Source organism: Pseudophryne corroboree, chromosome 10, assembly GCF_028390025.1.
Source record: "Pseudophryne corroboree isolate aPseCor3 chromosome 10, aPseCor3.hap2, whole genome shotgun sequence".
Lineage (NCBI taxonomy): Eukaryota > Metazoa > Chordata > Amphibia > Anura > Myobatrachidae > Pseudophryne > Pseudophryne corroboree.
Genome location: NC_086453.1, coordinates 195,328,310 through 195,354,795, shown reverse-complemented (window position 1 = coordinate 195,354,795; position 26,486 = coordinate 195,328,310). Strand labels below are relative to the sequence as shown.

Sequence of the window (26,486 nt, the reverse complement as noted above, 5' to 3'; positions counted from 1 at the left end):
ACGGTGCAGTGATGTGAGCAAGCCCTACGGGTGAAACGCGTCATCACGGCAATCCTGCCGCAAAGACCTAACACGGCAATTCCGCCGCTAAAGACCTGTCTAACCACTGGCTCATTTAATACCCTCTGCTCCACCTGGGACCGCTCGTCTTAGATACGTACACGGTAAACATTTCGGCCAGCTCTCATCCACGATTGCGGTGCAGCGTCCCTGCAATGTCTCCTGATATCAGGGAGCTGCAACCGCACTAACGTGGACAGCAGTACGGCCACTGTTATCTTTTTTCTTACAGACAATACCTGGTCCACCCCTATACACTCGCTCACCGTCCGCTGTATTGGTCTAGAGACCTCAATTCATGACGGGAAAACGGCTGTTATGGAGTGGTCAGGTCTGCTGTAACTATTGTCTATATTCCTGCTAAACTCGAGTTTCTACTAACAAACTTCTGTGTTAGTTCAAAAGCTTGTTACCTAGATTCGATACAATTACTATAACAAAAACTGCAACAATATTGTAAGCTATAATCTAGCTATAATATGATGTGATTTACCATAATTGGTTCAAACAGCTTAAATAATTTATTGAGATTTAACAGTTCTCCTTAGTGATTGATGAAGAGTTTAGATTTGTGTACCAAAGGTTTTTTTCCTGTGCTGCAATGTTATGATAAGAATTGTTCATGCTGAGTATGCTAATCAGTAGACCTAATTAATATCACACACTAATCAGCAATTACTGTGATCTAATACTCTTTCGGCTAACACTCATTCCTGAATTATGACATAGTGGTCTGCAATGTCTTTTGATATCAGGACACTGTGAACATCCTAACGGGAAAAGAAGTACGGCTTCTATCTTTCTTCAAATCAGCTAGAAACTCTGACCGCTGCTCTCTCATCTGCCGGCCGCTGTGTCGACAATCTTGTCCTAACTCATGACGGATAGACAGCAGAAGTAATTGGTTATGAGTTGCTGATCTTTCATCTTAATCCTTATTCATTGTTCTTACGGAAAAGGAATTACATAAGGATACATATTGTTTAATTGCAATTGTTTAGTTAATTAGGGTCCAGGTTTTTCCTTTTGATTGTTATTCCTTTCAGTCAAATTATTATTTACAGCTAGACAATGAATGTGTAGAACTCGCCAAAAAATACCGTTAGCAGTGGTATATATATATATATATGAAAATTTCCGAGAAATATATATATAAAAAATTTCTGTGTATACTGAGACGATAATTCCCTAAAAATTAACCTACTTTTAGGTACAGTGTGGAATATACTTTATCACAATAAACCTGGGTGCAGCCTCAATTTGTGATGTTCACAACAAATTATATGGTGGCATACTCACAGAGGGTATTGATTTATTGACCTACATTATTTGGTGATCAACACATAGGCATAGCTGTGTTGTATGGACAATAGTTTTTAGATCAGTGTGTAATTCTTAATATTATGTTTGTTATATTTTTCATATTTTAATGATATAAAATAAAAGTTATGTTTTATGAGTACTATGGACATTAATAAACCTGTCTTGGACTTTTAAGAGTGCCCCCAAAATAGAGTCTTCTTTCCTTCTGTTTCCATTTTGACTTTCTGACTCTGGGGAGCAACACCAACCTCTGCTTGTGACGGATTTCCACAGCAAATATAGGTAATTGGTTTATAGACCCTTCTTATATACTTTTCGACTATATCTATAAGAAGAAAGGGCTTTTTTCTTGTTGCGGATCCTCACAACTGTCTGTTTCCAGCCATTAAAGTCAGTTGAGATTGTAATTAGCCGTTAGTTACTGCATCACTGGCTATTCGGGGTACCTTGTGAGCACGTGTGACCAGCCATTGGTGGGTCACATATATGCACAAAGCGCATGAAACCCCTGTCTCTATCAGGTGCAGATTCTGTACAAAGAAATAGAAAACAAATTCAAAGATAGAATAAAATATATATATTTTAATAAACATTAAACAAGAAAAAACGTTCTGTGTGAAAAGTAAATATTTTTTTCTTGCTTATTGCTTCTGCCATCTTAATCATGAGATAGCACAGAGTACAGCCGGCAGTACAAGTACCGCTGCTGTTGATAGATGTGTGGAGGGGGAGAGTTGCTGCCATAGCCACCACCGCCATTGTGTCCTGTGCCATTCGATAAATATGGAGAATCCCTAAATACAGTGTAACTTGCCATTTTTATAAATAGACCCCTATGTACAGATGTGCAGGAGCCAGTGTAGAACTTTATAGAATTTCATGAGGGCACATTTTTATACTGAGTTTTATACTAGAACAACGAGTAGCGACAGACATTCAGACAATGGTCCCTGGTAAAATAAGTCATACTATAATAAGAAGGAATGGTTACATGCCATGCCCAAATAGCCCTGGGGGTAGAGCACTGTCTCACAAGACACCATTCCGTGACATTGAGGGGCTGATGCAGAGCTGGAAGTAAATCGTGTACATTGGGCCTGATTCACGTTTCTATGGAATTGCACAGCCGCAAGGAAGCAGCTGTGCAATTCCGTCTAATTAAATTCTGTAGGGAGACAGAGGTCTCCTGTTTGCAGTAGTGAGGATCCGAGTGCTACATCTGAGGACGCAGCCTCGGGTCACCATCCAATGGTTTTAGCCACCGGTCTGGGCATCGGATCTGGACACCCAGGACCAGGAAGTCTGTGCCCAACAGTGCAGACCCTGGACCCGTCACGCCTCAGCATGTCAATCATGCTGCAGCTGATGGGGTTGCGAGCCACATCCTAGACTTGTAATGTACATGTGCATAATGGGTCTTACGCATGCGCAGGCCCCCAAACATCGTGTTTGTACGCAAACCATAGGGTTTGTGTATATATATGAATCAGACCCATTGTATAAAAGTTGCGTGCACATCATATGTATGTTACAGCCAACATGCAGAGCTGTACGCTTTTCATTACGTCCCCATCTCTGCATCGGCAGCACATGCACCTGGTATGCTACAAGTCATCTCATAAGGCGTAAAAGATACGTCCATACAAACAAATATTTGCTTGCATGCTGGTCTCAGAGACGCATTTGTGTGCACAAACCCTTCTGATCTTTGTGTAGATGCCAACGTCACTTCCCACACCATTTCAGTCATAAGTGTAGATGCAAGAGTGGAAAATGTGAGGGAATAGGAGTACTTAGCTATGCTCTGTATATCCCAATAGTTGACCGGAAAGGCTCTGTGTCCGGGTCCTTGATGGAACACTAGGTGGAAAAATGCAGTTCCATATTCCCAATTTATTCAAATTAGAAAAAATTGCAGTGACCTTGAAACATACTTGGAACAATCCTCGAGGCACCTAGTAGACTTCTTAACCGCCTGAAAACAAACTGGTTTGGAGGAAGGTGGATGAAAATGTCAGCAGGGCAATTGCTGGTATGAGAAGACTTCCATCAAGGACCCGGACACAGAGCCTTTCCGGTCAACTATTGGGATATACAGAGCATAGCTAAGTACTCCTATTCCCTGACATTTTCCACTCTTGCATGAACGTTAGCGCCATCTAGTCCACAAATCACTTTTTTCTGTCCAAATTCTTGGATCTTTTTTGGGATAGGTCCAATCTTGGATTTAGAAGGCAGCCAACAATAGACAAGAAGCGCCCAAAAGGATTTTCACCTTTTTTGTAGCATAAGTGTAGATGCGATCACTTTGCATTGCCTGTATTGCGTGTGCCCATATCTGGAGCGTGCACACTTGCAAATTCATGTAAGCTATGCTCCGCAAGGGGGTGTAGATTCAGCTTTGCTTCAGCCCCTGCGTCTTTTAGAAAACTTTTTAGGTTCATACAGTGTAGGAACTGCCGATGCTGCTGCTATAGGGCCCATACATGAGAGAGTGCTGATGGCCCAATTGCTACGAAGGTCCCACTTTGCTCTCTTGAGCATGTATAACACCTCCAAGTTGTGCTGTGGGGCTAGTGATTAAGAATCACACCCCCAGGGTTATAGCACCAGAGCAATGAGCAGAGCTGCTGAGGGCAGACCTGAGTGTTACAAGGGGGGATTGGCTACTGGCCAAAACAAGGCTAAACCATTTGTCATGTATGTATCTATGATGATGCTCACTAAAGAGCATGGTCACAGCATCATAGGGGAGTGGTTATGCCTCCCATACACTCCACAGGCCCCTATAACTCCACCCCTCAACTCCACCCCCTCAGCACCTCAGCCAATGACTACAGTTAAACAGTTCTGATACAATATGCCACATACACCTATCTCTATGTCACACACATCTGCAGATGCAGTACTGTATGCATTTATTCTTACTTTGATTTATCTAGCACACCAATCCCTGTATTTATCTAGCACACCAATCCCTGTTTAAATATTTGTGTAATGCTCATTTTCCCATCCACCAATCTTCCACACAGTGACAGAAACTGACAGGCAGAGTGTCCTTCTATTATACTGGTTCCAAGTGTGTAATCTTTAGGTGCTCCTGAAAATCCTTGGATGCATTAGACAGATCATGACGGTAATTGTAGATTGATTGATAATCCTTAGTATTCTTCAGCAATTCATTATTCTTACGTGCTTCATAATGGAACTGGGAACTCTTCATCTCGTACCTGCACAATAAAAAGAATATGGTTATTCTTAGGCTGGGTACACACTATGCAGACATATCCGCCGCCACATCGGCCAATTCAGTAAGCATATGCACTCACCAATCTGACGCTCCTTATGTCGCACAACTGGGCAGGTAATTGAATTTAACCACCCCGCTATGATGTCAGTCCCTGCAGTCAGTGTACGGGCGGTTGGCGAGTCACAAGTACACACAGCCAGACATGCCAATATATCTGCAAGAGATATAATGGCATTGGCTGTGCTGCAGGGCCGACGCCATATGTCTGTGAGCAACGTTGTTCACATACATATCAGGAGTACACACCCGCCGACCTGCTACCGATATATCGTTCATCACTAGAACCTTCTCACTTGCATTACTATAACTTCATTTCTCCTGCTTCCTTTCAAGGAGTTAACTAAAAGAACTATGAGGGAGATGTCTCAAATCTACTGTACTAAAGAGGAGAAAAGTTCCCCATAGCAACCAATCAGCTTGTAGCTATCACATTCTATAAAATGAATGTACAGTGGGGCAAAAAAGTATTTGGACAGCCACCGATTGTGCAAGTTGACCCACTTAAAAAGATGAGAGAGGTCTGTAATTTCCATCATAGGTACACTTCAACTGTGAGAGACAGAATCTGGAGAAAAAAAACAGGAAATCACATTGTATGTATTTTTAAACAATTTATTTGTATATTCTTGCGGAAAATAAATATTTGGACTATCAAAAAGTTTAACTGAATACTTTGTCATATAACCTCCGTTGGCAATTACAGAGGTAAAACGTTTCCTGTAGTTCTTGACCAGGTTTGCACACACTGTAGCAGGTATTTTGGCCCACTCTACCATGCAGATCTTCTCTAGATCTGTCATGTTTTGGGGCTGTCGCCGGGCAACACGGACTTTCAACTCCCTTCGCAGATTTTCTTTTGGGTTGAGGTCTGGAGACTGGCTAGGCCACTCCAAGACCTTGAAATGCTTCTTACGGAGCCACTCCTTAGTTGCCTGGGTGGTGTGTTTGGGGTCATTGTCATGCTGAAAGACCCAGCCACGTTCCATCTTCAATGCTCTTACTGAGGGAAGGAGTTTTTTGCCCAAAATCTCACGATACATGGCCCCATTCATCCTCTCCTTAATATGGATCAGTCATCCTGTCCCTTTGCAGAAAAGCAGCCCCAAAGCATAATGTTTCCACCCACATGCTTCACAGTGGGTATGGTGTTCTTGGGATGCCATTCATCATTCTTCTCCGTCCAAACACGGCGAGTGGAGTTTATACCAAAAAGTTTGATTTTGCTCTCATCTGACCACATTACATTCTCCCAATCCTCCTCTGAATCATCCAGATGGTCACTGGCAAACTTTAGATGGGCCTGGACATGTGCTGGCTTAAGCAGGGGGACCTTTCGGGCGCTGCAAGATTTCAAACTAGGTTCGCCCGTGTATTTCTGTGCTGATTCCTCACCGTTCTCAAGATCATTGATACCCCACGAGGTGATATCTTGCATGGAGCCCCAGGTCAAGGGAGATTGTCAGTGATCTTGTATTTCTTCCATTTTTTAATAATTGCGCCAACAGTTGATCTCTTCTCACCAAGCTGCTTGCCTATTGTCGAGTAGCTCATCCCAGCCTTGTGCAGCTCTACAGTTTTGTCCCTGATGTCCTTAGACAGCTCTCTGGTCTTAGCCATTGTGGCGAGGTAGCAGTCTGTTTGAGGGTGTGGACAGGTGTCTTTTATACAGATAACCAGTTCAAACAGGTGCTATTAATACAGGTAACGAGAGGAGGATAGAAGAGCTTCTTAAAGAAGAAGTAACAGGTCTGTGAGAGCCAGAAATCTTGCTGCCTGGTAGGTGTCCAAATATTTATTTTTCACAAGAATATACAAGTAAACTGTTTAAAAATCATACAATGTGATTTCCTAGGTTTTTTTTTTCAGATTCTGTCTCTCACAGTGTACCTATGATGGAAATTACAGACCTCTCTCATCTTTTTAAGTGGGTCAGCTTGCACAATCAGTGGCTGTCCAAATACTTTTTTGCCCCAATGTACCTGTTGGAACCACAGGAATCTGACTAAAGGCTGCCACACAAACAGCGGAGAGTGTAATTGTTCAGGTAACATTCTCCAGAACAAGAGACTTCATATGGTTGTCTACTACCGCCATACTATCACTTTCTTAATATATGTAGATAAAATTCTAACCATATGGCACTGTAAGCTAATAATCTATATGTAAGATAATAATCTATATAGTAGCAGTAAAGACAAGGATGACCAGCATTAGTAATACCAAGCATGGAGCAGAGAACTTCTGCACTATTTAGGTTGTAATTAATTTTTCTATACATAATATAATCTAATATATACATAATATATTGATATGTTTTTTCTTATACTAGATGTTTCCCTTTCTTCTTATTATAGCTTATATTCTCCTTCTTCTATGCATTAGAACCATACCTTATTATATATTCTGCAACAAAAACTTGCTATTGAAAGGCTTTCACAAATTGGAGTTCCTTACTGTGAAATAAGTAGTGATGTGCACCGGACATTTTTCGGGTTTTGTGTTTTGGTTTTGGATTCGGTTCCGCGGCCGTGTTTTGATTTCGGACGCGTTTTGGCAAAACCTCACCGAAAATTTTTTGACGGATTCGGGTGTGTTTTTGGATTCGGGCGTTTTTTTCAAAAAAACGCTTAAATCATAGAATTTGGGGGTCATTTTGATCCCATAGTATTATTAACCTCAATAACCATAATTTCCACTCATTTCCAGTCTATTCTGAACACCTCACAATATTATTTTTAGTCCTAAAATTTGCACCGAGGTCGCTGGATGGCTAAGCTAAGCGACTCAAGTGGCCGACACAAACACCTGGCCCATCTAGGAGTGGCACTGCAGTGTCAGACAGGATGGCACTTCAAAAAAATTGTCCCCAAACAGCACATGATGCAAAGAAAAAAAGAGGCGCACCAAGGTCACTGTGTGACTAAGCTAAGCGACACAAGTGGCCGACACAAACACCTGGCCCATCTAGGAGTGGCACTGCAGTGTCAGACAGGATGGCACTTCAAAAAAATAGTCCCCAAACAGCACATGATGCAAAGAAAAAAGAGGCGCACCAAGGTCGCTGTGTGACTAAGCTAAGCGACACAAGTGGCCGACACAAACACCTGGCCCATCTAGGAGTGGCACTGCAGTGTCAGACAGGATGGCACTTCAAAAAAATTGTCCCCAAACAGCACATGATGCAAAGAAAAATGAAAGAAAAAAGAGGTGCAAGATGAAATTGTCCTTGGGCCCTCCCACCCACCCTTATGTTGTATAAACAGGACATGCACACTTTAACGAACCCATCATTTCAGCGACAGGGTCTGCCACACGACTGTGACTGAAATGACTGGTTGGTTTGGGCCCCCACCAAAAAAGAAGCAATCAATCTCTCCTTGCACAAACTGGCTCTACAGAGGCAAGATGTCCACCTCATCATCATCCTCCGATTCCTCACCCCTTTCACTGTGTACATCCCCCTCCTCACAGATTATTCATTCGTCCTCACTGGAATCCACCATCTCAGATCCCTGTGTACTTTCTGGAGGCAATTGCTGGTGAATGTCTCCACGGAGGAATTGATTATAATTCATTTGATGAACATCATCTTCTCCACATTTTCTGGAAGTAACCTCGTACGCCGATTGCTGACAAGGTGAGCGGCTGCACTAAACACTCTTTCGGAGTACACACTGGAGGGAGGGCAACTTAGGTAGAATAAAGCCAGTTTGTGCAAGGGCCTCCAAATTGCCTCTTTTTCCTGCCAGTATACGTACGGACTGTCTGACGTGCCTATTTGGATGCGGTCCACTCATATAATCCTCCACCATTCTTTCAATGGTGAGAGAATCATATGCAGTGACAGCAGACGACATGTCAGTAATCATTGGCAGGTCCTTCAGTCCGGACCAGATGTCAGCACTCGCTCCAGACTGCCCTGCATCACCGCCAGCGGGTGGGCTCGGAATTCTTAGCCTTTTCCTCGCACCCCCAGATGCAGGAGAATGTGAAGGAGGAGATGTTGACGGGTCACGTTCCGCTTGACTTGACAATTTTCTCACCAGCAGGTCTTTGAACCTCTGCAGACTTGTGTCTGCCGGAAAGAGAGATACAACGTAGGTTTTAAATCTAGGATCGAGCACGGTGGCCAAAATGTAGTGCTCTGATTTCAACAGATTGACCACCCGTGAATCCTGGTTAAGCGAATTAAGGGCTCCATCCACAAGTCCCACATGCCTAGCGGAATCGCTCTGTTTTAGCTCCTCTTTCAATGTCTCCAGCTTCTTCTGCAAAAGCCTGATGAGGGGAATGACCTGACTCAGGCTGGCAGTGTCTGAACTGACTTCACGTGTGGCAAGTTCAAAGGGTTGCAGAACCTTGCACAACGTTGAAATCATTCTCCACTGCGCTTGAGTCAGGTGCATTCCCCCTCCTTTGCCTATATCGTGGGCAGATGTATAGGCTTGAATGACCTTTTGCTGCTCCTCCATCCTCTGAAGCATATAGAGGGTTGAATTCCACCTCGTTACCACCTCTTGCTTCAGATGATGGCAGGGCAGGTTCAGGATTGTTTGGTGGTGCTCCAGTCTTCTGTGCGCGTTGGCTGAATGCCGAAAGTGGCCCGCAATTCTTCGGGCCACGACAGCATCTCTTGCACGCCCCTGTCGTTTTTTAAATAATTCTGCACCACCAAATTCAATGTATGTGCAAAACATGGGACGTGCTGGAATTTGCCCAGATGTAATGCACGCACAATATTGCTGGCGTTGTCCGATGTCACAAATCTCCAGGAGAGTCCAATTGGGGTAAGCCATTCTGCGATGATCTTCCTCAGTTTCCGTAAGAGGTTGTCAGCTGTGTGCCTCTTCTGGAAAGCGGTGATACAAAGCATAGCCTGCCTAGGAACGAGTTGGCGTTTGCGAGATGCTGCTACTGGTGCCGCCGCTGCTGTTCTTGCTGCGGGAGGCAATACATCTACCCAGTGGGCTGTCACAGTCATATAGTCCTGAGTCTGCCCTGCTCCACTTGTTCACATGTCCGTGGTTAAGTGGACATTGGGTACAACTGCATTTTTTAGGACACTGGTGACTCTTTTTCTGAGGTCTGTGTACATTTTTGGTATCGCCTGCCTAGAGAAATGGAACCTAGATGGTATTTGGTACCAGGGACACAGTACCTCAATCAAGTCTCTAGTTGCCTCTGAATTAACGGTGGATATCGGAACCACGTTTCTCACCGCCCAGGCTGCCAAGGCCTGAGTTATCTGCTTTGCAGCAGGATGACTGCTGTGATATTTCATCTTCCTCGCAAAGGACTGTTGGACAGTCAATTGCTTACTGGAAGTAGTACAAGTGGTCTTCCGACTTCCCCTCTGGGATGACGATCGACTCCCAGCAGCTACAACAGCAGCGCCAGCAGCAGTAGGCGTTACACTCAAGGATGCATCGGAGGAATCCCAGGCAGGAGAGGACTCGTCAGACTTGCCAGTGACATGGCCTGCAGGACTATTGGCTTTCCTGGGTAAGTAGGAAATTGACACTGAGGGAGTTGGTGGTGTGGTTTGCAGGAGCTTGGTTACAAGAGGAAGGGATTTAGTGGTCAGTGGACTGCTTCCGCTGTCATCCAAAGTTTTTGAACTTGTCACTGACTTATGATGAATGCGCTGCAGGTGACGTATAAGGGAGGATGTTCCGAGGTGGTTAACGTCCTTACCCCTACTTATTACAGCTTGACAAAGGCAACACGGCTTGACACCTGTTGTCCGCATTTGTGTTGAAATAATTCCACACCGAAGAGCTGATTTTTTTTGTATTTTGACCAGGCATGTCAATGGCCATATTCGTCCCACGGACAACAGGTGTCTCCCCGGGTGCCTGACTTAAACAAACCACCTCACCATCAGAATCCTCCTTGTCAATTTCCTCCCCAGCGCCAGCAACACCCATATCCTCATCCTGGTGTACTTCAACAGTGACATCTTCAATTTGACTATCAGGAACTGGACTGCGGGTGCTCCTTCCAGCACTTGCAGGGGGCGTGCAAATGGTGGAAGGCGCAAGCTCTTCCCGTCCAGTGTTGGGAAGGTCAGGCATCGCAACCGACACAATTGGACTCTCCTTGGGGATTTGTGATTTAGAAGAACGCACAGTTCTTTCCTGTTTTTTTGCCAGCTTAAGTCTTTTCATTTTTCTAGCGAGAGGATGAGTGCTTCCACCCTCATGTGAATCTGAACCACTAGCCATGAACATAGGCCAGGGCCTCAGCCGTTCCCTGCCACTCCGTGTCGTAAATGGCATATTGGCAAGTTTACGCTTCTCATCAGACGCTTTCAATTTTGATTTTTGGGTCATTTTACTGAACTTTTGTTTTTTGGATTTTACATACTCTCTACTATGACATTGGGCATCGGCCTTGGCAGACGAAGTTGATGGCATTTCATCGTCTCGGCCATGACTAGAGGCAGCAGCTTCAGCACGAGGTGGAAGTGGATCTTGATCTTTCCCTATTTTAACCTCCACATTTTTGTTCTCCATTTTTTAATGTGTGGAATTATATGCCAGTATCAATAGCAATGGCCTACTACTATCACTGACCTGGTTTGGGAGTGTTGTGGACTCGGGGCTTCTTCCGATGACCGGGAAGAGGAACCGCCACTGGGTCGTAGTAGAGATGGCCGGATGTAGGTCTTCCTCATGCAGAACTAAGACGGCAGGCGGGAGGCCCAGAGGAATTCTTGTAGGTCTCCTGTAAGACAAGACTTGTAGAAATAATGAAGGCTGGGGTACTGAGATATTGGAGACACTGTGGTATTGAAGGCACTGAGGTACTGGGAGTACAGGGAGTGCTGGGAGACCCTTGGAGGCACGGAGGTGTTTGGAGGCACGGAGGTGCTTGGAGGCACGGAGGTGTTTGGAGACACCGAGGTGTTTGGAGGGACGAGGTGCTTGGAGGCACGAGGTGCTTGGAGACACGGAGGTAACTGGAGGCACGGAGGTGCTTTGAGGCACGGAGGTGCTTGGAGGCACGAGGTGCTTGGAGGCACGAGGTGCTTGGAGGCACGGAGGTGCTTGGAGGCACGGAGGTGCTTGGAGGCACGGAGGTAACTGGAGGCACGGAGGTGCTTGAGGCGCGGAGGTGCTTGGAGGCACGAGGTGCTTGGAGGCACGAGGTGCTTGGAGGCACGGAGGTGCTTGGAGGCACGGAGGTGCTTGGAGGCACGGAGGTAACTGGAGGCACGGAGGTGCTTGAGGCGCGGAGGTGCTTGGAGGCACGAGGTGCTTGGAGGCACGAGGTGCTTGGAGGCACGGAGGTGCTTGGAGGCACGGAGGTGCTTGGAGGCACGAGGTGCTTGGAGGCACGGAGGTGCTTGGAGGCACGGAGGTGCTTGGAGGCACGAGGTGCTTGGAGACACGGAGGTAACTGGAGGCACGGAGGTGCTTGGAGGCACGAGATGCTTGCAGGGACAGGATGCTTGGAAGCACAGGATGCTTGCAGGGACAGGATGCTTGGAAGCACAGGATGCTTGCAGGGACGAGGGAGCTCTGGATCATAGCTTCCACAGGAGAAACGAAGATACTCAGGCATCGGATCTCTGCCTGGTATCTGATTTTAAATTCCCCGCCCTAGCCTGATTGGCGGAGCAGGCAGGTGACGTCAGACCTGCTCCGCCTCCTTGCCCTCGCTTGTGATGGCGGCGCCCTTGCTTCCGGGAAGCCGCCGGAGAGCAGCGCCGACCCGCCGCTGAAGCCGGAGACTGACAGGGGAAGAGAGGCGCCGGGCAGACCAGGCCACCCGCAGGGACAAGCGCGGTCGCCGCTGCCCGAGGTTCGTGACAGTACCCCCTCCTCCAGGAGTGGCCCCTGGACACTTCCCGGGCTTAGTCGGATGTCTGGAGTGGAAGATCCGAATCAGACGAGGAGCCGTTACTTCAGTAGCCCCAATCCAACTTCTCTCCTCAGGTCCATAACCCTTCCAGTCCACCAAGTACTGTAATTTTTTATGAAGATAACGAGAGTCCAGAATAGCTTTGATTTCAAACTCCGCTCCAGCTTCTGCCACTACGGACGTTGGCCTTGGGAGTGCTGAGTGGAATCGATTCAGTATGAGGGGACGGAGTAGAGAAACATGGAAGGCGTTAGGTATGCGAAGATGGGCAGGCAAACCCAGTTTACAGACCACAGGATTTAAGACTTGTAGCACAGGGTAAGGACCGATGAACCTTGGAGCGAATTTCATGGTGGGCACCTTCAACCGGAGATTCCGTGTGGACAGCCATACCCTGTCCCCAACTTTATATTGAGGTGCGGCTTGCCGTTTCTTATCTGCAAAGAACTTGTACCGAACAGAAACCTGCTTAAGATTAGCATGAACCTTTCTCCAAATTTGTCCAAAGTGTCGTAGAGTGGACGCTACAGCAGGAACCTCTATTATCGGAAGGCTTGGAAATTCCGGAACACGGGGATGGAACCCGTAGTTGACGAAAAATGGTGATTCCCCAGTGGAAGAATGAAACAAATGGTTATGGGCAAACTCCGCCCAAGGCAACAACTCCACCCAGTTGTCCTGTGAAGGAGAGAGATACAACCGAAGAAAAGTCTCTAGATCTTGATTGACTCGTTCCGTTTGTCCATTTGTTTGGGGATGATAAGCCGACGAAAACTTAAGTTTAATGTGTAGAGTTGAACAAAGGGCTTTCCAAAACCTGGCGGTGAACTGTACTCCACGGTCAGAAACAATCTCTTGTGGCAACCCATGCAAACGAAAATGTTCTCGGATAAACAATAGAGCCAGTTTCGGTGCTGTCGGAAGACCAGTCAAGGGCACAAAGTGTGCCATCTTCGAAAAACGGTCAACGATAACCCAAACGGTGTTGCAACCCTTGGAACAGGGCAAGTCAGTGATGAAGTCCATGGAAATGTGAGTCCAGGGTCTCACAGGGATAGGCAGAGGACGAAGTAACCCTGCAGGAGGCAGACGAGGAGATTTATGTTGTGTACATTGGGGACACGAATTAACGCAATCTTGTACATCCTTCCTCATGGTGTTCCACCAGTAAGACCTTTGCAGAAACTTGTACATCTTCTGAGCGCCGGGATGACCGGAAAACTTGGAGTTATGGACCCACCGTAGTATTCCTGGGCGGAATCTAGCTGGTACGGACATTCTTCCAGGAGGAGGAGCTGGAGTAGTTAAAGCAGCAGAGACAGAAACTGGATTCAGAATTAAACCCCGCTCCGGAGGTTCATCCTCGTCTGTGGGAACCTGTGAACGGGAAAGCGCATCTGCTTTAATATTGAGAGTCCCGGCACGGTACTTGATAATGAACGAGAATCGGGAAAAGAAAAGTGCCCATCTCGCCTGGCGAGGATTCAAACATTGTGCGGATTTGATGTACAGTAAATTCTTGTGATCCGTGTAGATGGTAAACACATGTTTAGCCCCTTCTAGAAGATATCTCCATTCTTCCAAGGCAGATTTGATTGCCAAGAGTTCCTGGTCTCCAATAGAGTAATTTCGTTCGGCTGGAGAGAATTTACGAGAGTGGAAGCCACACGGATGTAATTTCTTATCAGAGGAATGCTGGGAGAGGACAGCCCCCACCCCGACTGAAGATGCATCAACTTCTAAGAAGAAGGGTTCCTCGAAATTTGGTTGTTGGAGAACTGGAGCCGTCGTGAAAGCTAACTTTAAGCGAGAAAAAGCTACAATGGCTTCCGGAGGCCACAAACTAGGATTAGAACCCTTTCTCGTCAGGGCAGTAATGGGTGCAACAATGGTGGAGAAACCTTTAATGAATTTCCTGTAGTAGTTCGCAAAGCCCAGGAACCTTTGTATTGCTTTCAGGGAAAGAGGCTGAGTCCAATCACGAATGGCCGACAACTTTTCCGGATCCATGCGAAGCTCCGTCCCCGAGATGACATAACCGAGGAACGGAATAGATGTTACTTCAAAGGTACATTTGGAAAGCTTGGCGTAGAGATGATTCTCTTGTAAACGGTGTAGCACCTCTTTGACTTGAGTCCTGTGTTCGACAAGATTCTTGGAAAAAATCAGTATGTCGTCCAGATATACCACAACGCTCTGATACAGCATATCACGAAAGATTTCGTTGACGAATCCCTGGAAAACCGCGGGAGCATTACTAAGACCAAACGGCATCACCAAGTATTCGTAATGCCCATCTCGGGTATTAAAGGCAGTCTTCCATTCATCCCCCTCTCGGATGCGTATAAGATTATAAGCTCCTCTCAAGTCGAGTTTTGAAAAAATGCGGGCACCACGAACCCTATCAAATAACTCTGTGATTAGTGGCAAGGGGTATTTATTCTTAATAGTAATGTCGTTTAGGCCGCGGTAGTCGATGCATGGTCTCAACCCCCCGTCCTTTTTCTTCACGAAAAAGAAGCCTGCACCAGCAGGGGAGGAAGAGGGGCGAATGAATCCCTTGAGCATATTGGACTTAATATACTCCGACATGGCTTGAGTCTCGGGAAGAGACAGAGGATATGTGCGACCACGAGGTGGCGTCTTCCCTGGGACAAGGTCAATAGGGCAGTCCCAAGGCCTGTGAGGTGGTAACAGGTCAGCAGCTTGTTCCGAAAATACGTCCTTGTACCCTTGATATGCCTCCGGAATGTGCTCTTCATCCGTTTTGGAGGTAACACGGAGCGGACAAACAGGAGTAAGACAATTAGTGTGACAAAAGGAACTCCAGGACAGAATTTGTGACGACTTCCAATCGATGTGGGGGTTATGACTTTTCAGCCAAGGCATTCCAAGAACCAGATCATGGGGCATTTCTGGGATTACCAAGAGTTCCAAATCTTCCTGATGTAGAGCCCCGACCCGCAGCTTAACTGGCCCCGTGCGCCACATTATGAGACCTTTGGAAATTCTAGTCCCGTTGATAGCCGTCAGTGAAATTGGCCGCTCGATAGGCCGTAACTTTAAACCCAAACTTTGGGCACAGAAGGAAGAAACGAAGTTCCCTGCAGCTCCGGAATCCAATAGGGCTTCACAAGACCTGGAGACTGAATTGGAGACTAGAGTTACTGGAAGCAAGCAGTCCGAAGTTGGAGAAGCTTTTGTCGTAACTCCCAGCTTGACTCCTCCGGAACAAGCTAGGTCTGCCCGTTTCCCGGACGGACTTTACAAGATTTAAGAAAATGATCTGCGGCTCCACAGTAAAGGCAGAGTTTACCCTCACGACGACGCTGTCGTTCTTCCGGAGACAGTCGGGAGCGGTTAATTTGCATGGGCTCATCTGAGCTAGGTGAGGCCACCGGCCTAGGAGTAGGATTCCGGAACCTGGAACGATCCGAACGGTTACGTTCTCTTCCACGCTCCTGCATCCGAAGATCCACCTTGACGCAAAGGGAAATCAAATCTTCTAATGGATCCGGCAGATCTCTAGTAACCAGCTCGTCTTTCAGCCGGTCGGAAAGACCGTTCCAGAAGGCAGCTCTCAGGGCATCATTATTCCAGCGTAGTTCGGAAGCAATGGTCTGGAAATGAACCACGTACTGGCCCACGGAACGGGCGCCCTGCCGAACACGGAGCAAATCGGAAGAAGCAGTGGTCATTCTGCCGGGCTCGTCGAAAATCCTTCGAAAGGACGAGATGAAGTTGGTGTAGTTGGAAACCATGGGATCAGATCGTTCCCATAATGGAGACACCCAATCCAAAGCAGAACCTTCCAACAGAGAAATAATATATGCTACCTTGGACCGGTCTGTAGGAAAGTTGTGTGCAAGTAGCTCGAAATGTACCTCGCACTGGTTCAAGAAACCACGACAATTTTTGGGATTCCCATTATAGCGGGACGGAGTAGGCAACTGAAGGCGTGGAGTGACACCGGCCGATGGTTGAACATTGCTGGCAACGGCAACTGGTGCGACTGCTGGAACAGGAGCCGGAATTACTGAGGCCAGAGACGCCTGAATCTGATCCAGACGCCCGGACAACTGCTGGAGGTACTGCATCACCTGACCTTGTGCTGCTTCCTGACTTTGCACTCGAGAAGCCAGGTTCTGGATGGCACTAGAGTCCGTGTTCCGATCCCCCGAGTCCATGAGGCCTGAGTATACTATCACTGACCTGGTTTGGGAGTGTTGTGGACTCGGGGCTTCTTCCGATGACCGGGAAGAGGAACCGCCACTGGGTCGTAGTAGAGATGGCCGGATGTAGGTCTTCCTCATGCAGAACTAAGACGGCAGGCGGGAGGCCCAGAGGAATTCTTGTAGGTCTCCTGTAAGACAAGACTTGTAGAAATAATGAAGGCTGGGGTACTGAGATATTGGAGACACTGTGGTATTGAAGGCACTGAGGTACTGGGAGTACAGGGAGTGCTGGGAGACCCTTGGAGGCACGGAGGTGTTTGGAGGCACGGAGGTGCTTGGAGGCACGGAGGTGTTTGGAGACACCGAGGTGTTTGGAGGGACGAGGTGCTTGGAGGCACGAGGTGCTTGGAGACACGGAGGTAACTGGAGGCACGGAGGTGCTTTGAGGCGCGGAGGTGCTTGGAGGCACGAGGTGCTTGGAGGCACGAGGTGCTTGGAGGCACGGAGGTGCTTGGAGGCACGGAGGTGCTTGGAGGCACGGAGGTAACTGGAGGCACGGAGGTGCTTGAGGCGCGGAGGTGCTTGGAGGCACGAGGTGCTTGGAGGCACGAGGTGCTTGGAGGCACGGAGGTGCTTGGAGGCACGGAGGTGCTTGGAGGCACGGAGGTAACTGGAGGCACGGAGGTGCTTGAGGCGCGGAGGTGCTTGGAGGCACGAGGTGCTTGGAGGCACGGAGGTGCTTGGAGGCACGGAGGTGCTTGGAGGCACGGAGGTGCTTGGAGGCACGGAGGTGCTTGGAGGCACGAGGTGCTTGGAGACACGGAGGTAACTGGAGGCACGGAGGTGCTTGGAGGCACGAGATGCTTGCAGGGACAGGATGCTTGGAAGCACAGGATGCTTGCAGGGACAGGATGCTTGGAAGCACAGGATGCTTGCAGGGACGAGGGAGCTCTGGATCATAGCTTCCACAGGAGAAACGAAGATACTCAGGCATCGGATCTCTGCCTGGTATCTGATTTTAAATTCCCCGCCCTAGCCTGATTGGCGGAGCAGGCAGGTGACGTCAGACCTGCTCCGCCTCCTTGCCCTCGCTTGTGATGGCGGCGCCCTTGCTTCCGGGAAGCCGCCGGAGAGCAGCGCCGACCCGCCGCTGAAGCCGGAGACTGACAGGGGAAGAGAGGCGCCGGGCAGACCAGGCCACCCGCAGGGACAAGCGCGGTCGCCGCTGCCCGAGGTTCGTGACAACTACTATATATACTGCGCACAACTAAAATGCACCACAGGTATAGAATGTAGATGGATAGTATACTTAATGACGACACAGAGGTAGGTACAGCAGTGGCCTTCCGTACCGTACTGCTATATATACTGGTGGTCACTGTGTCAGCAAACTGCAAAACTAAAATGCACCACAGGTATAGAATTAGAATGTAGATGGATAGTATACTTAATGACGACACAGATGTAGGTACAGCAGTGGCCTTCCGTACCGTACTGCTATATATACTGGTGGTCACTGTGTCAGCAAACTGCAAAACTAAAATGCACCACAGGTATAGAATTAGAATGTAGATGGATAGTATACTTAATGACGACACAGATGTAGGTACAGCAGTGGCCTTCCGTACCGTACTGCTATATATACTGGTGGTCACTGTGTCAGCAAAACTCTGCACTGTACTCCTCCTATATAATATTATACTGGTGGTCCCGACTCCCCAGTCCCCACAATAAAGCAGCACACTGAGCACAGATATGGAGTGTTTTTCAGGCAGACAACGTATACTGGTGGTCACTGTCAGCAAAACTCTGCACTGTACTCCTGCTATATAATACAGCTGCTCCCCAGTCCCCACAATTAAGCAGTGTGAGCACAGATATATGCAGCACACTGAGCACAGATATGGAGTGTTTTTTTCAGGCAGAGAACGGATAAAACTGGTGGTCACTGATCAGCAAAACTCTGCACTGTACTCCTCCTATATTAATATAAAGCTGCTCCCCAGTCCCCACAATGATATAAGCAAGCACAAATATTTGCATCAACTCAACAATGAATAAACGGAGAGGACGCCAGCCATTTCCAATGCATGAGTGAAAATGGCGGGCGACGCGCGGCTGCTTATATAGAATCCGAATCTCGCGAGAATCCGACAGCGGGATGATGACGTTCGGGCGCGCTCGGGTTAACCGAGCCATACGGGAGAATCCGAGTATGGCTCGGACCCGTGTAAAAAGGGTGAAGTTCGGGGGGGTTCGGTTTCCGAGAAACCGCTCATCACTAGAAATAAGTCGGCAATATAGCTGACCAAATTTGTCCAACTACATTTGGTTCCCAGGACTGACTTTTCTGATTACACGTATTACATTTTGAGCCGTTTTCTCCACCTTGAGGCAGACAGCATATGTACTTGCTTACCAAGAGAGAGAGTGATGGCAGATTCACCAACTCAGCGTTACTCACTACAAAATCGTACAAAGGACTCTACTAAAATCTATCATAAAATCAGAAATATCCTTTTCATTTTGAGTTAATGTCCATTTAAATTCTACACTTCTAGTTTCATCTATGGTTCATTTTTGATATATTTCATAACATAATTTTTTATATCTTTCAGTGGCTCTTGAAAAATATCTAGTGAGTACCCCCGCACTTAATGGTTTAAACGCCTTCTTTCATAATATGCTATTGGTTAGTAAATCACATGCTACATGTGGTTAACTGATCTAAGGAATCAATATGTGCGCAAAACACATTGTAATAAGGTAAAGTTCAACGGGAAGTTACTTTGCAGAGGGTTTTGCTATGCCTTCCTTTACATCAATTAGGAAATTGTTGAACATAATGAACTCTTGTCTTTTTAGCCTTTATTTAAATACAATGAAAAAATGTAAAAAAAAAAATTGCGATTACTTTCACGTTAGGAAGTGTATTCATTAAGCTCTACTAGAATCTAAGCAAACAATGAAGACTGGGAGTAAAATGTTTAAATCTTCTGGTAGCCAAACTCTATACTATAGTGACAAGAGAAACCAAAGTATTCATATTCACAGCTCACAATTTCTATAATACTGTACATCAGAAAGGGGCATTCTCACCACTTTGGCTTTGGTCCTCTTGTCCGTTCCAACTCTTGCCGCCTTTTAATCTCCAGCAGTAACTCCTCCTCCACACGAAGGCGCTCTAGTCGTAACCGGGTAAGCTCCTGTTGGTAGGGAGATCCTTCCACTAGAGCTATCCCCACATCTCTCCCTGTCAATGTCTTTAGGAATCTAACAAAACAAAATGAATATTCACTAGATTAAACCAATATTGTTTAATAGGAAGGTATGCTAATCCCAAAGCCGTGCTTAGAATTAAGCACGCAGACATGGACTGTCCGGTGGTGACAGGACTAGAGGCATCAGACATAGTGGCTCAGCCCATTTCCAGACAATGCTGTTAAAGAAATTTGTATACAAATGTATGTAAACAATTACCTTTCACTGATCTCTTCTGCAGAGGGTGCTGATATAGAAGATGATGGAATGCTGTAAGGAGTCCACGAATAGCCAAGACCGCCTTTGTTCTTCCTTGGGGAAGTGAAGGATCTAGTAATCAAAGCTCCAGGTCTATATAACCGTGAACGTGATTGCCGATTGGAAGATGATGTCTTGCCACTGGATTTAGATCTTGGTAGAGGCTGGCCACAGGCATTGGCTTTTGCAGAATTTGGCCTCCAGATAGGTTTTGGTGATTGAGAGCGTGATCTAGGCCATCGGGCTTTCTTAGCAGCAGGGGAAAATGAGTGTGAGCGGTCAAGAGACTGGGATCTTCCACGAACTACAGAAACTCTAGTTCTATCCGGAGAACAAGATCGTACAGGAATCTTGGGAGGTAATAAGGATCTGACTCCAACAACATGAGGTGCCCCATACTTCACTGGAATGGATTCTCCATAAGCAATGCTTGATGAAGTCAAAGGTGAGGCTGTAGAAGCCATCTCTAAAAATGCACCTCCCATGGCACCAATAGGACTACTAAAAGAAGATTTTGAAAATGTTGGTAATTCTGAACTCTGTACAGAAGAATAGTTTTCATGTGGTTTGATTAGATGATTTGACATTAAAAACCATTCAGAGTTTGGTGATGAGTCCATACCACGTTCACTAGAGCCTCCATACGATGAGTCATTCACGCGTTTTGCCCATTCTGGCATGTATGTATCTGTATAGTCAGATGTGCTGCTTTCCAAATTTAGACTGGAGGCCAAACTATCCACCTGGACTTTGAGTTTTCTCAAATTCTCCTCCAAGTCATCAATGCTAGGATGCTCTTTAGCATATGGTGCAAATGTTGTGCCTGGGGTAAATACAAAAAAGTCTGTCTGTTTAGAAGGATTACATTTTATAGGCACTAAAACATAAATACATGAAGCTACATTTTCCTCACCTATTAATAATACAATGACAGATTGAAACTAATATGGGGGTATGAAAATTTTTCCAACTGTGAAGAAAGGGTGCTGTAACACAGCAGGTGTTTTCTTTCATTGTCTAAACTGAAAAACTTGAAAACTTACAATGTGATTGTTAGCTAAGGTCAGAAAACCTTTTCTACACATTTACCTGATATACAGTATCTATAGCTGTCCCCTTACATGCTTTGCAGGATTATTCTTAGTGACTAAACAGTCTTTCCATGTCTGCGGTTGGAGTAAAAGATATTGCTACAGCATACTTGCCTACTCTCCCGGAATTTGCGGGAGACGACCAATTTTTCAGGTACTCCTGTGCACCCATTGGAGAATGGGAGAGCAGGCAAATTTCCTGAATCCCACCCACTTCCTAGTGAAGCGGTGCAGGATGGGGAGAAAGTCACCGAAATTGCAGCGCCGGGGGTGGGGCTGACATGAATTACAGCATTTAGCCCCTCCCCTTAATTGTGGTAGTTTCCTTGGGTTGGGCAGTGTCTCCTGTAACTAAGGGTTTACAACCAGTGCCACTACCCAAAGTGCTAGGTCGCTACCCCTATGGTACCCTGTTTCCTGAAGAAGCACCCCGCAATCTGAAAAGGTGCAGGCCATGTCCCGCCTGGCATCGATATGCCCACAACGCTGTTGTGCGACTTCATGCATTGCCAGGATGTCCTGATATGGCTCTGTGCCAAATTTCCTCAAATATAATATAAGAGCTCTTAAACTCTGGGCCTGACTCAGAGGTGGGTGCAGCTCCATTCTCAACTGAGTATTCGCATTTGATACTGCGAAAGTATGCTAAGTCTGCAGCCGCTGTAATCTGTACAGAGATGCCCGCCAGTGGCATCTCTAAACTGTACAAGATGCATCATTGGATGCACATCGGTCGTACCACTGAAGTTCTGAACAACCATGTACATGTTCAAAACATCCGTTGCTACAAAGCTGCAGGACCCACTACTACTCCCCCCACCTCATCCATTCCCTGCATCCGATGTGTTCCTAGGAGAAGAGAGCAGTCTATACCCCAAGTTCTAGCAGATGTCATTTATCTCGCTCCCCCCCCCCCCAAAAAAAAAAAACCCAAACACACAAAAAAACATTTGCCACTTTATTCCAAAACGATTATGTTTCTTCCCTTCGCTTATACATACTACCATATTTTCTATGAGTGGCTAATTCTTATCATTACCAGTTATTTATATAGCATACACATATTCTATAGTGCTAATGCAGAAAAGGAGATTTATGGTAGACTTACCATAGTTAAATCTCTTTCTACAAGGTACACTGGATTCTACAGGGAATAACATTGGGGTGTAGAGTTGGATCTTGATCCGAGGCACCAACAGGCTAAAGCTTTGACTGTTCTCTGGATGCACTGCACCGCCTACTCTATAGCCCCGCCTCCAGGCACTGGAGCTCAGTTTCGTTAACCAGTCCAATGCAGTAGCAGGTAAAATAGAGACAGTAGATGTTAGTCACATAGAACCACAGTCTCACGACAGGAGAAGGTACCAGCGGCTAATGCCATACAAACCCAAAGAAGCTAAGTGTGTCAGGGTGGGCACCCTGTGGAATCCAGTGTACCTCACAGAAAGAGATTTACCTATGGTAAGTCTCCATAAATCTCCTTTTCTGCAGCGGGGTACACTGGTATTCCACAAAGAATAACATCGGGGATGTCCTAAAGCAGTTCCTCATGGGAGGGGATGCACTGTAGCGGGCACAAGAACCCAGTGTCCAAAGGAAGCATCCTGGGAGGTGGAAGTATCATAGGCATAGAACCTGATGAACGTGTTCACTGAGGACCAAGTAGCTGCCTTGCACAATTGTTCCAGGGACGCACCATGGCGGCCCAGCCAAGAAGGTCCAACAGACCGACTAGAATGGGCCTTAATAGCAGCAGGAGCTGGGAGCCCAGCCTGGGCATAAGCTTGTGCAATCACCATTCTAATCCATCTGGCCAAAGTTTGCTTATTCGCAGGCCAGCCATGTTTGTGAAAACCAAAAAGGACAAAAAGAGAATCTGACCTCCTGATGGAGGCAGTCCTCTCCACATATATATGGAGAGCCCGTACCACATCCAAAGACCACTCTTTAGAAGACAAACCAGGATAGATAAAGGCTGGAACCACAATATCTTGATTAAGATGGAAAGATGATACCACCCTGGGTAGATAACCAGGGCGAGTTCTAAGAACTGCACAGTCACGGTGAAAAATCAGAAAGGGTGGACGACAGGACAAAGCGCCTAAGTCCGACATCCTCCTAGCAGAGGCAATAGCCAACAGAAAAACGACCTTAAGCGTAAGGCATTTAAGGTCCACAGAGTCAAGAGGTTCAAATGGAGAGTCTTGCAGGGCATTCAGAACAACAGACAGATCCCATGGAGCCACAGGAGGGACAGAGGGAGACTGAATCCGTAAAACACCCTGAGTGAAAGTATGAACGTCAGGAAGAGACACAATTTTTCTCTGAAACCACACCAACAAGGCAGATATATGAACCTTGAGGGACGCCAAATGAAGGCCTAAGTCCAGGCCTTGTTGAAGAAAAGCCAAAAGTCTGGCAGTGCTGAACTTGTATGCATCATAATTCTTAATAGCACACCAGGTGAAGTAAGAATTCCAGACCCTATATTAAATCCGAGCTGAAGCTGGTTTACGGGCTTTTAACATAGTTTGAATGACCGCCTCAGTGAATCATTTGGCCCTCAGGAGTGAAGCTTCAAGAGCCACACCGTCAAAGCTAGTTGTGCCAGGTCCTGTTCCTGTTAGACAAAAGGGCCCTGAACGAGGAGGTCTGGTCGTTGAGGAAGTAGAATAGTACGCTCTATCAAGAGACCCCGCAGGTCTGAGAATCAATGCCGTCTGGGCCACGCTGGAGCAACTAGAAGTAGTATTCCTCCATCTTGCTTGAACTTCCGTATCACCCTGGGCCGAAGAGACACCGGAGGGAACAAGTATGGCAGCCAAAAGTTCCATGAAATTCCCAGTGCGTCCACGTACGCTGCTTGAGGATCCCTTGTTCTTGCTCCGAAGACTGGAACCTTGTGATAGTGTAGAGACACCATCAGGTCTACATCTGGTAGGCCCCACTTGTCCAATAGGAGTTGAAAGACTTCCGGATGAAGACTCCACTCTCCGGCGTGTATGTCCTGACGACTGAGGTAGTCCGCTTCCCAGTTGAGGGGATCAGTACGAAATCCCGCCGGACGGGATCTCGGCGGTCGGAATACTGACATCGGGATCCCGACTGGCACAATCACGATAGGGGGGCGAGCACCGCGCTGCTCGGCACACTAATTTATTTTCCCTCTATGGGTGTCGTGGACATCCACAGAGGGAGAATATGTCGGGATTGTGCCGGTCGGGATCCCAGTGTCATTGTTTCGACCGCCAGGATTCCGTCCGGTGGGATCTTGACCGCATCCCCAGTTGAGGACTCCCGGAATGAACACTGCCGATATGGTTTGCAGATGGCGTTCTGCCCACTGAAGGATTTTTGACACTTCCATCATTGCCATGCGGCTTCGAGTGCCGCCTTGATGATTTATGTACGCCACCGTGGTGGCGTTGTCTGACTGTACTTGAACAGGCCTGTTCTGTACCAGAGGCAGGGCAAGTTTCATTGCATTGAACACTGCCCGCAATTCCAGAATATTTATCGGGAGGAGAGATACCTCCCTGGTCCACAGACCTTGAAGAGAGTGTTGCTCCAACACCTCGCCCCAACCCCGCAGGCTGTCATCCGTCGTTAGGAGGACCCAGTTGGAGATCCAGAAGGGACGACCCCTGCTCAATTGTTGGTCCTGTAACCACCAGCTCAGTGACAGACGGACCTACGGAGTCAAGGAGATAATTTGAGACCTGATCCGGTGAGGCAGGCCGTCCCACTTGGAAAAGATTAACCTCTGTAGAGGGTGGGAATGAAATGGAGCGTACTCTACCATGTCGAAAGCCGACACCATAAGGCCCAGTACTTGCATTGCTGAGTGTATCGACACTCTTGGACGGGAGAGGAAGCATCTGATTCTGTCCTGAAGTTTCAGGACCTTCTCTGGAGTCAAGAACAAACGTTGGTTGTGTGTGTCCAGTAACGCCCCCAGGTGCACCATGCTCTGAGCAGGGACCAGCGAAGATTACTTCCAGTTGATGAGCCACCCGTGGGCTTGTAGAAAGTGGACCGTCAGTTCCAGATGACAGAGATGAACCTCTGGGGAGTTTTCCAGGATTAACAAGTCATCCAGATAAGGCAGGATCCTGATACCCTGACGGCAGAGAAGGGCCGTCATGGCCGTCATGACCTTGGTAAAGGAGCCGTGGTCAGTCGAAAGGTAAGGCTTGGAATTGATAATGTAGGTTGCCAATAGCAAACCGCAGATATTGCTCATGCGACATGGCAACAGGTATGTGTAGGTATGCATCCTGTATGTCCAGGGATACCATATAATCCTTGGGTTCCAAAGCCAGTACACTAGAGCGCAGGGTTTCCATATGGAATTTGGATACCCTATCAAATTTGTTCAAAGATTTGAGGTTGAGTATAGGCCAGGAGGATCCATTTGGCTTCGGAACCAGAAACAGCGTAGAATAGTATTCTCTACCTCTCTGAGACCGAGGCACCGGCACAATCACTCCAGTATCCAGGAGGGATTGTACAACCAAATGTAGAGTTTGTGCTTTTAACGGATCCGAAGGGATAACCGTCGAGCAAAACTGGCAAGGGGGTCATCTCCTGAAGGAGATCGCGTACCCGTGAGAGACCACTTTCTGCACCCAGGCATCCGAAGTGGTCTTTAACCATAGCCGGGCGAACTGCAGAAGTCGGCGTCCCACCCTGGGGTCCCCCAGGGGGAGGCTCGCCCCGTCATGCAGCAGGTTTGTCTGGTTTGGAAGCAGGTTGACGGGCGGCCCAAGAACGTTTAGGTGTGGGCTTAGAGGATTTGGAAGTTCGAGACTGTCTCGAGTACGCCTGACCCTTTGCTTTACCTTGAGGGCGAAAGGAATGAAAAGTAGTACTCTTAGCCTTTGAGGCCGAAGGATTAGTACTTGGGAGAAACGCAGTCTTGGCAAACTCCAAGTCGGTCACAATCTTGTTCAGATCCTCCCCAAATAGTATATCTCCCTTAAAAGAGAGCACCTCCAAGGTCTTCTTAGAGTCCAGGTCCACCGACCAGGACCATAACCACAGAATTTGGTGAGCTAGGATAGACATAGTAGATGCCTTAGCCGCCATAACGCCTGCATCAGAGGCCGCTTCCTGAATATAATGGGAGACTGATAATATATG

At 47.1% G+C, this 26,486-nt stretch overlaps 1 protein-coding gene across 2 annotated transcripts in view; it reads right to left on the bottom strand.

Moving 5' to 3' along the window:
* Positions 1-3,485: 3,485 nt before the first annotated feature.
* LOC134966345 (uncharacterized) overlaps positions 3,486-26,486 on the bottom strand; it is an 80,445-nt gene continuing 57,444 nt past the window's right edge. The window contains exons 3-5 of one of the 2 annotated variants that reach the window (XM_063943017.1): positions 20,215-21,076; positions 19,834-20,007; positions 3,486-4,613 (exon numbers count right to left, since the gene is read on the bottom strand). In XM_063943017.1, coding sequence (XP_063799087.1) covers positions 4,448-4,613; positions 19,834-20,007; positions 20,215-21,076 — 1,202 coding nt within the window. In that variant the 3' untranslated portion in view covers positions 3,486-4,447. Of the gene's footprint in view, positions 4,614-16,495; positions 16,923-19,833; positions 20,008-20,214; positions 21,077-26,486 lie in introns of those variants that run through there. The other variant, XM_063943016.1, reaches the window with a different exon arrangement.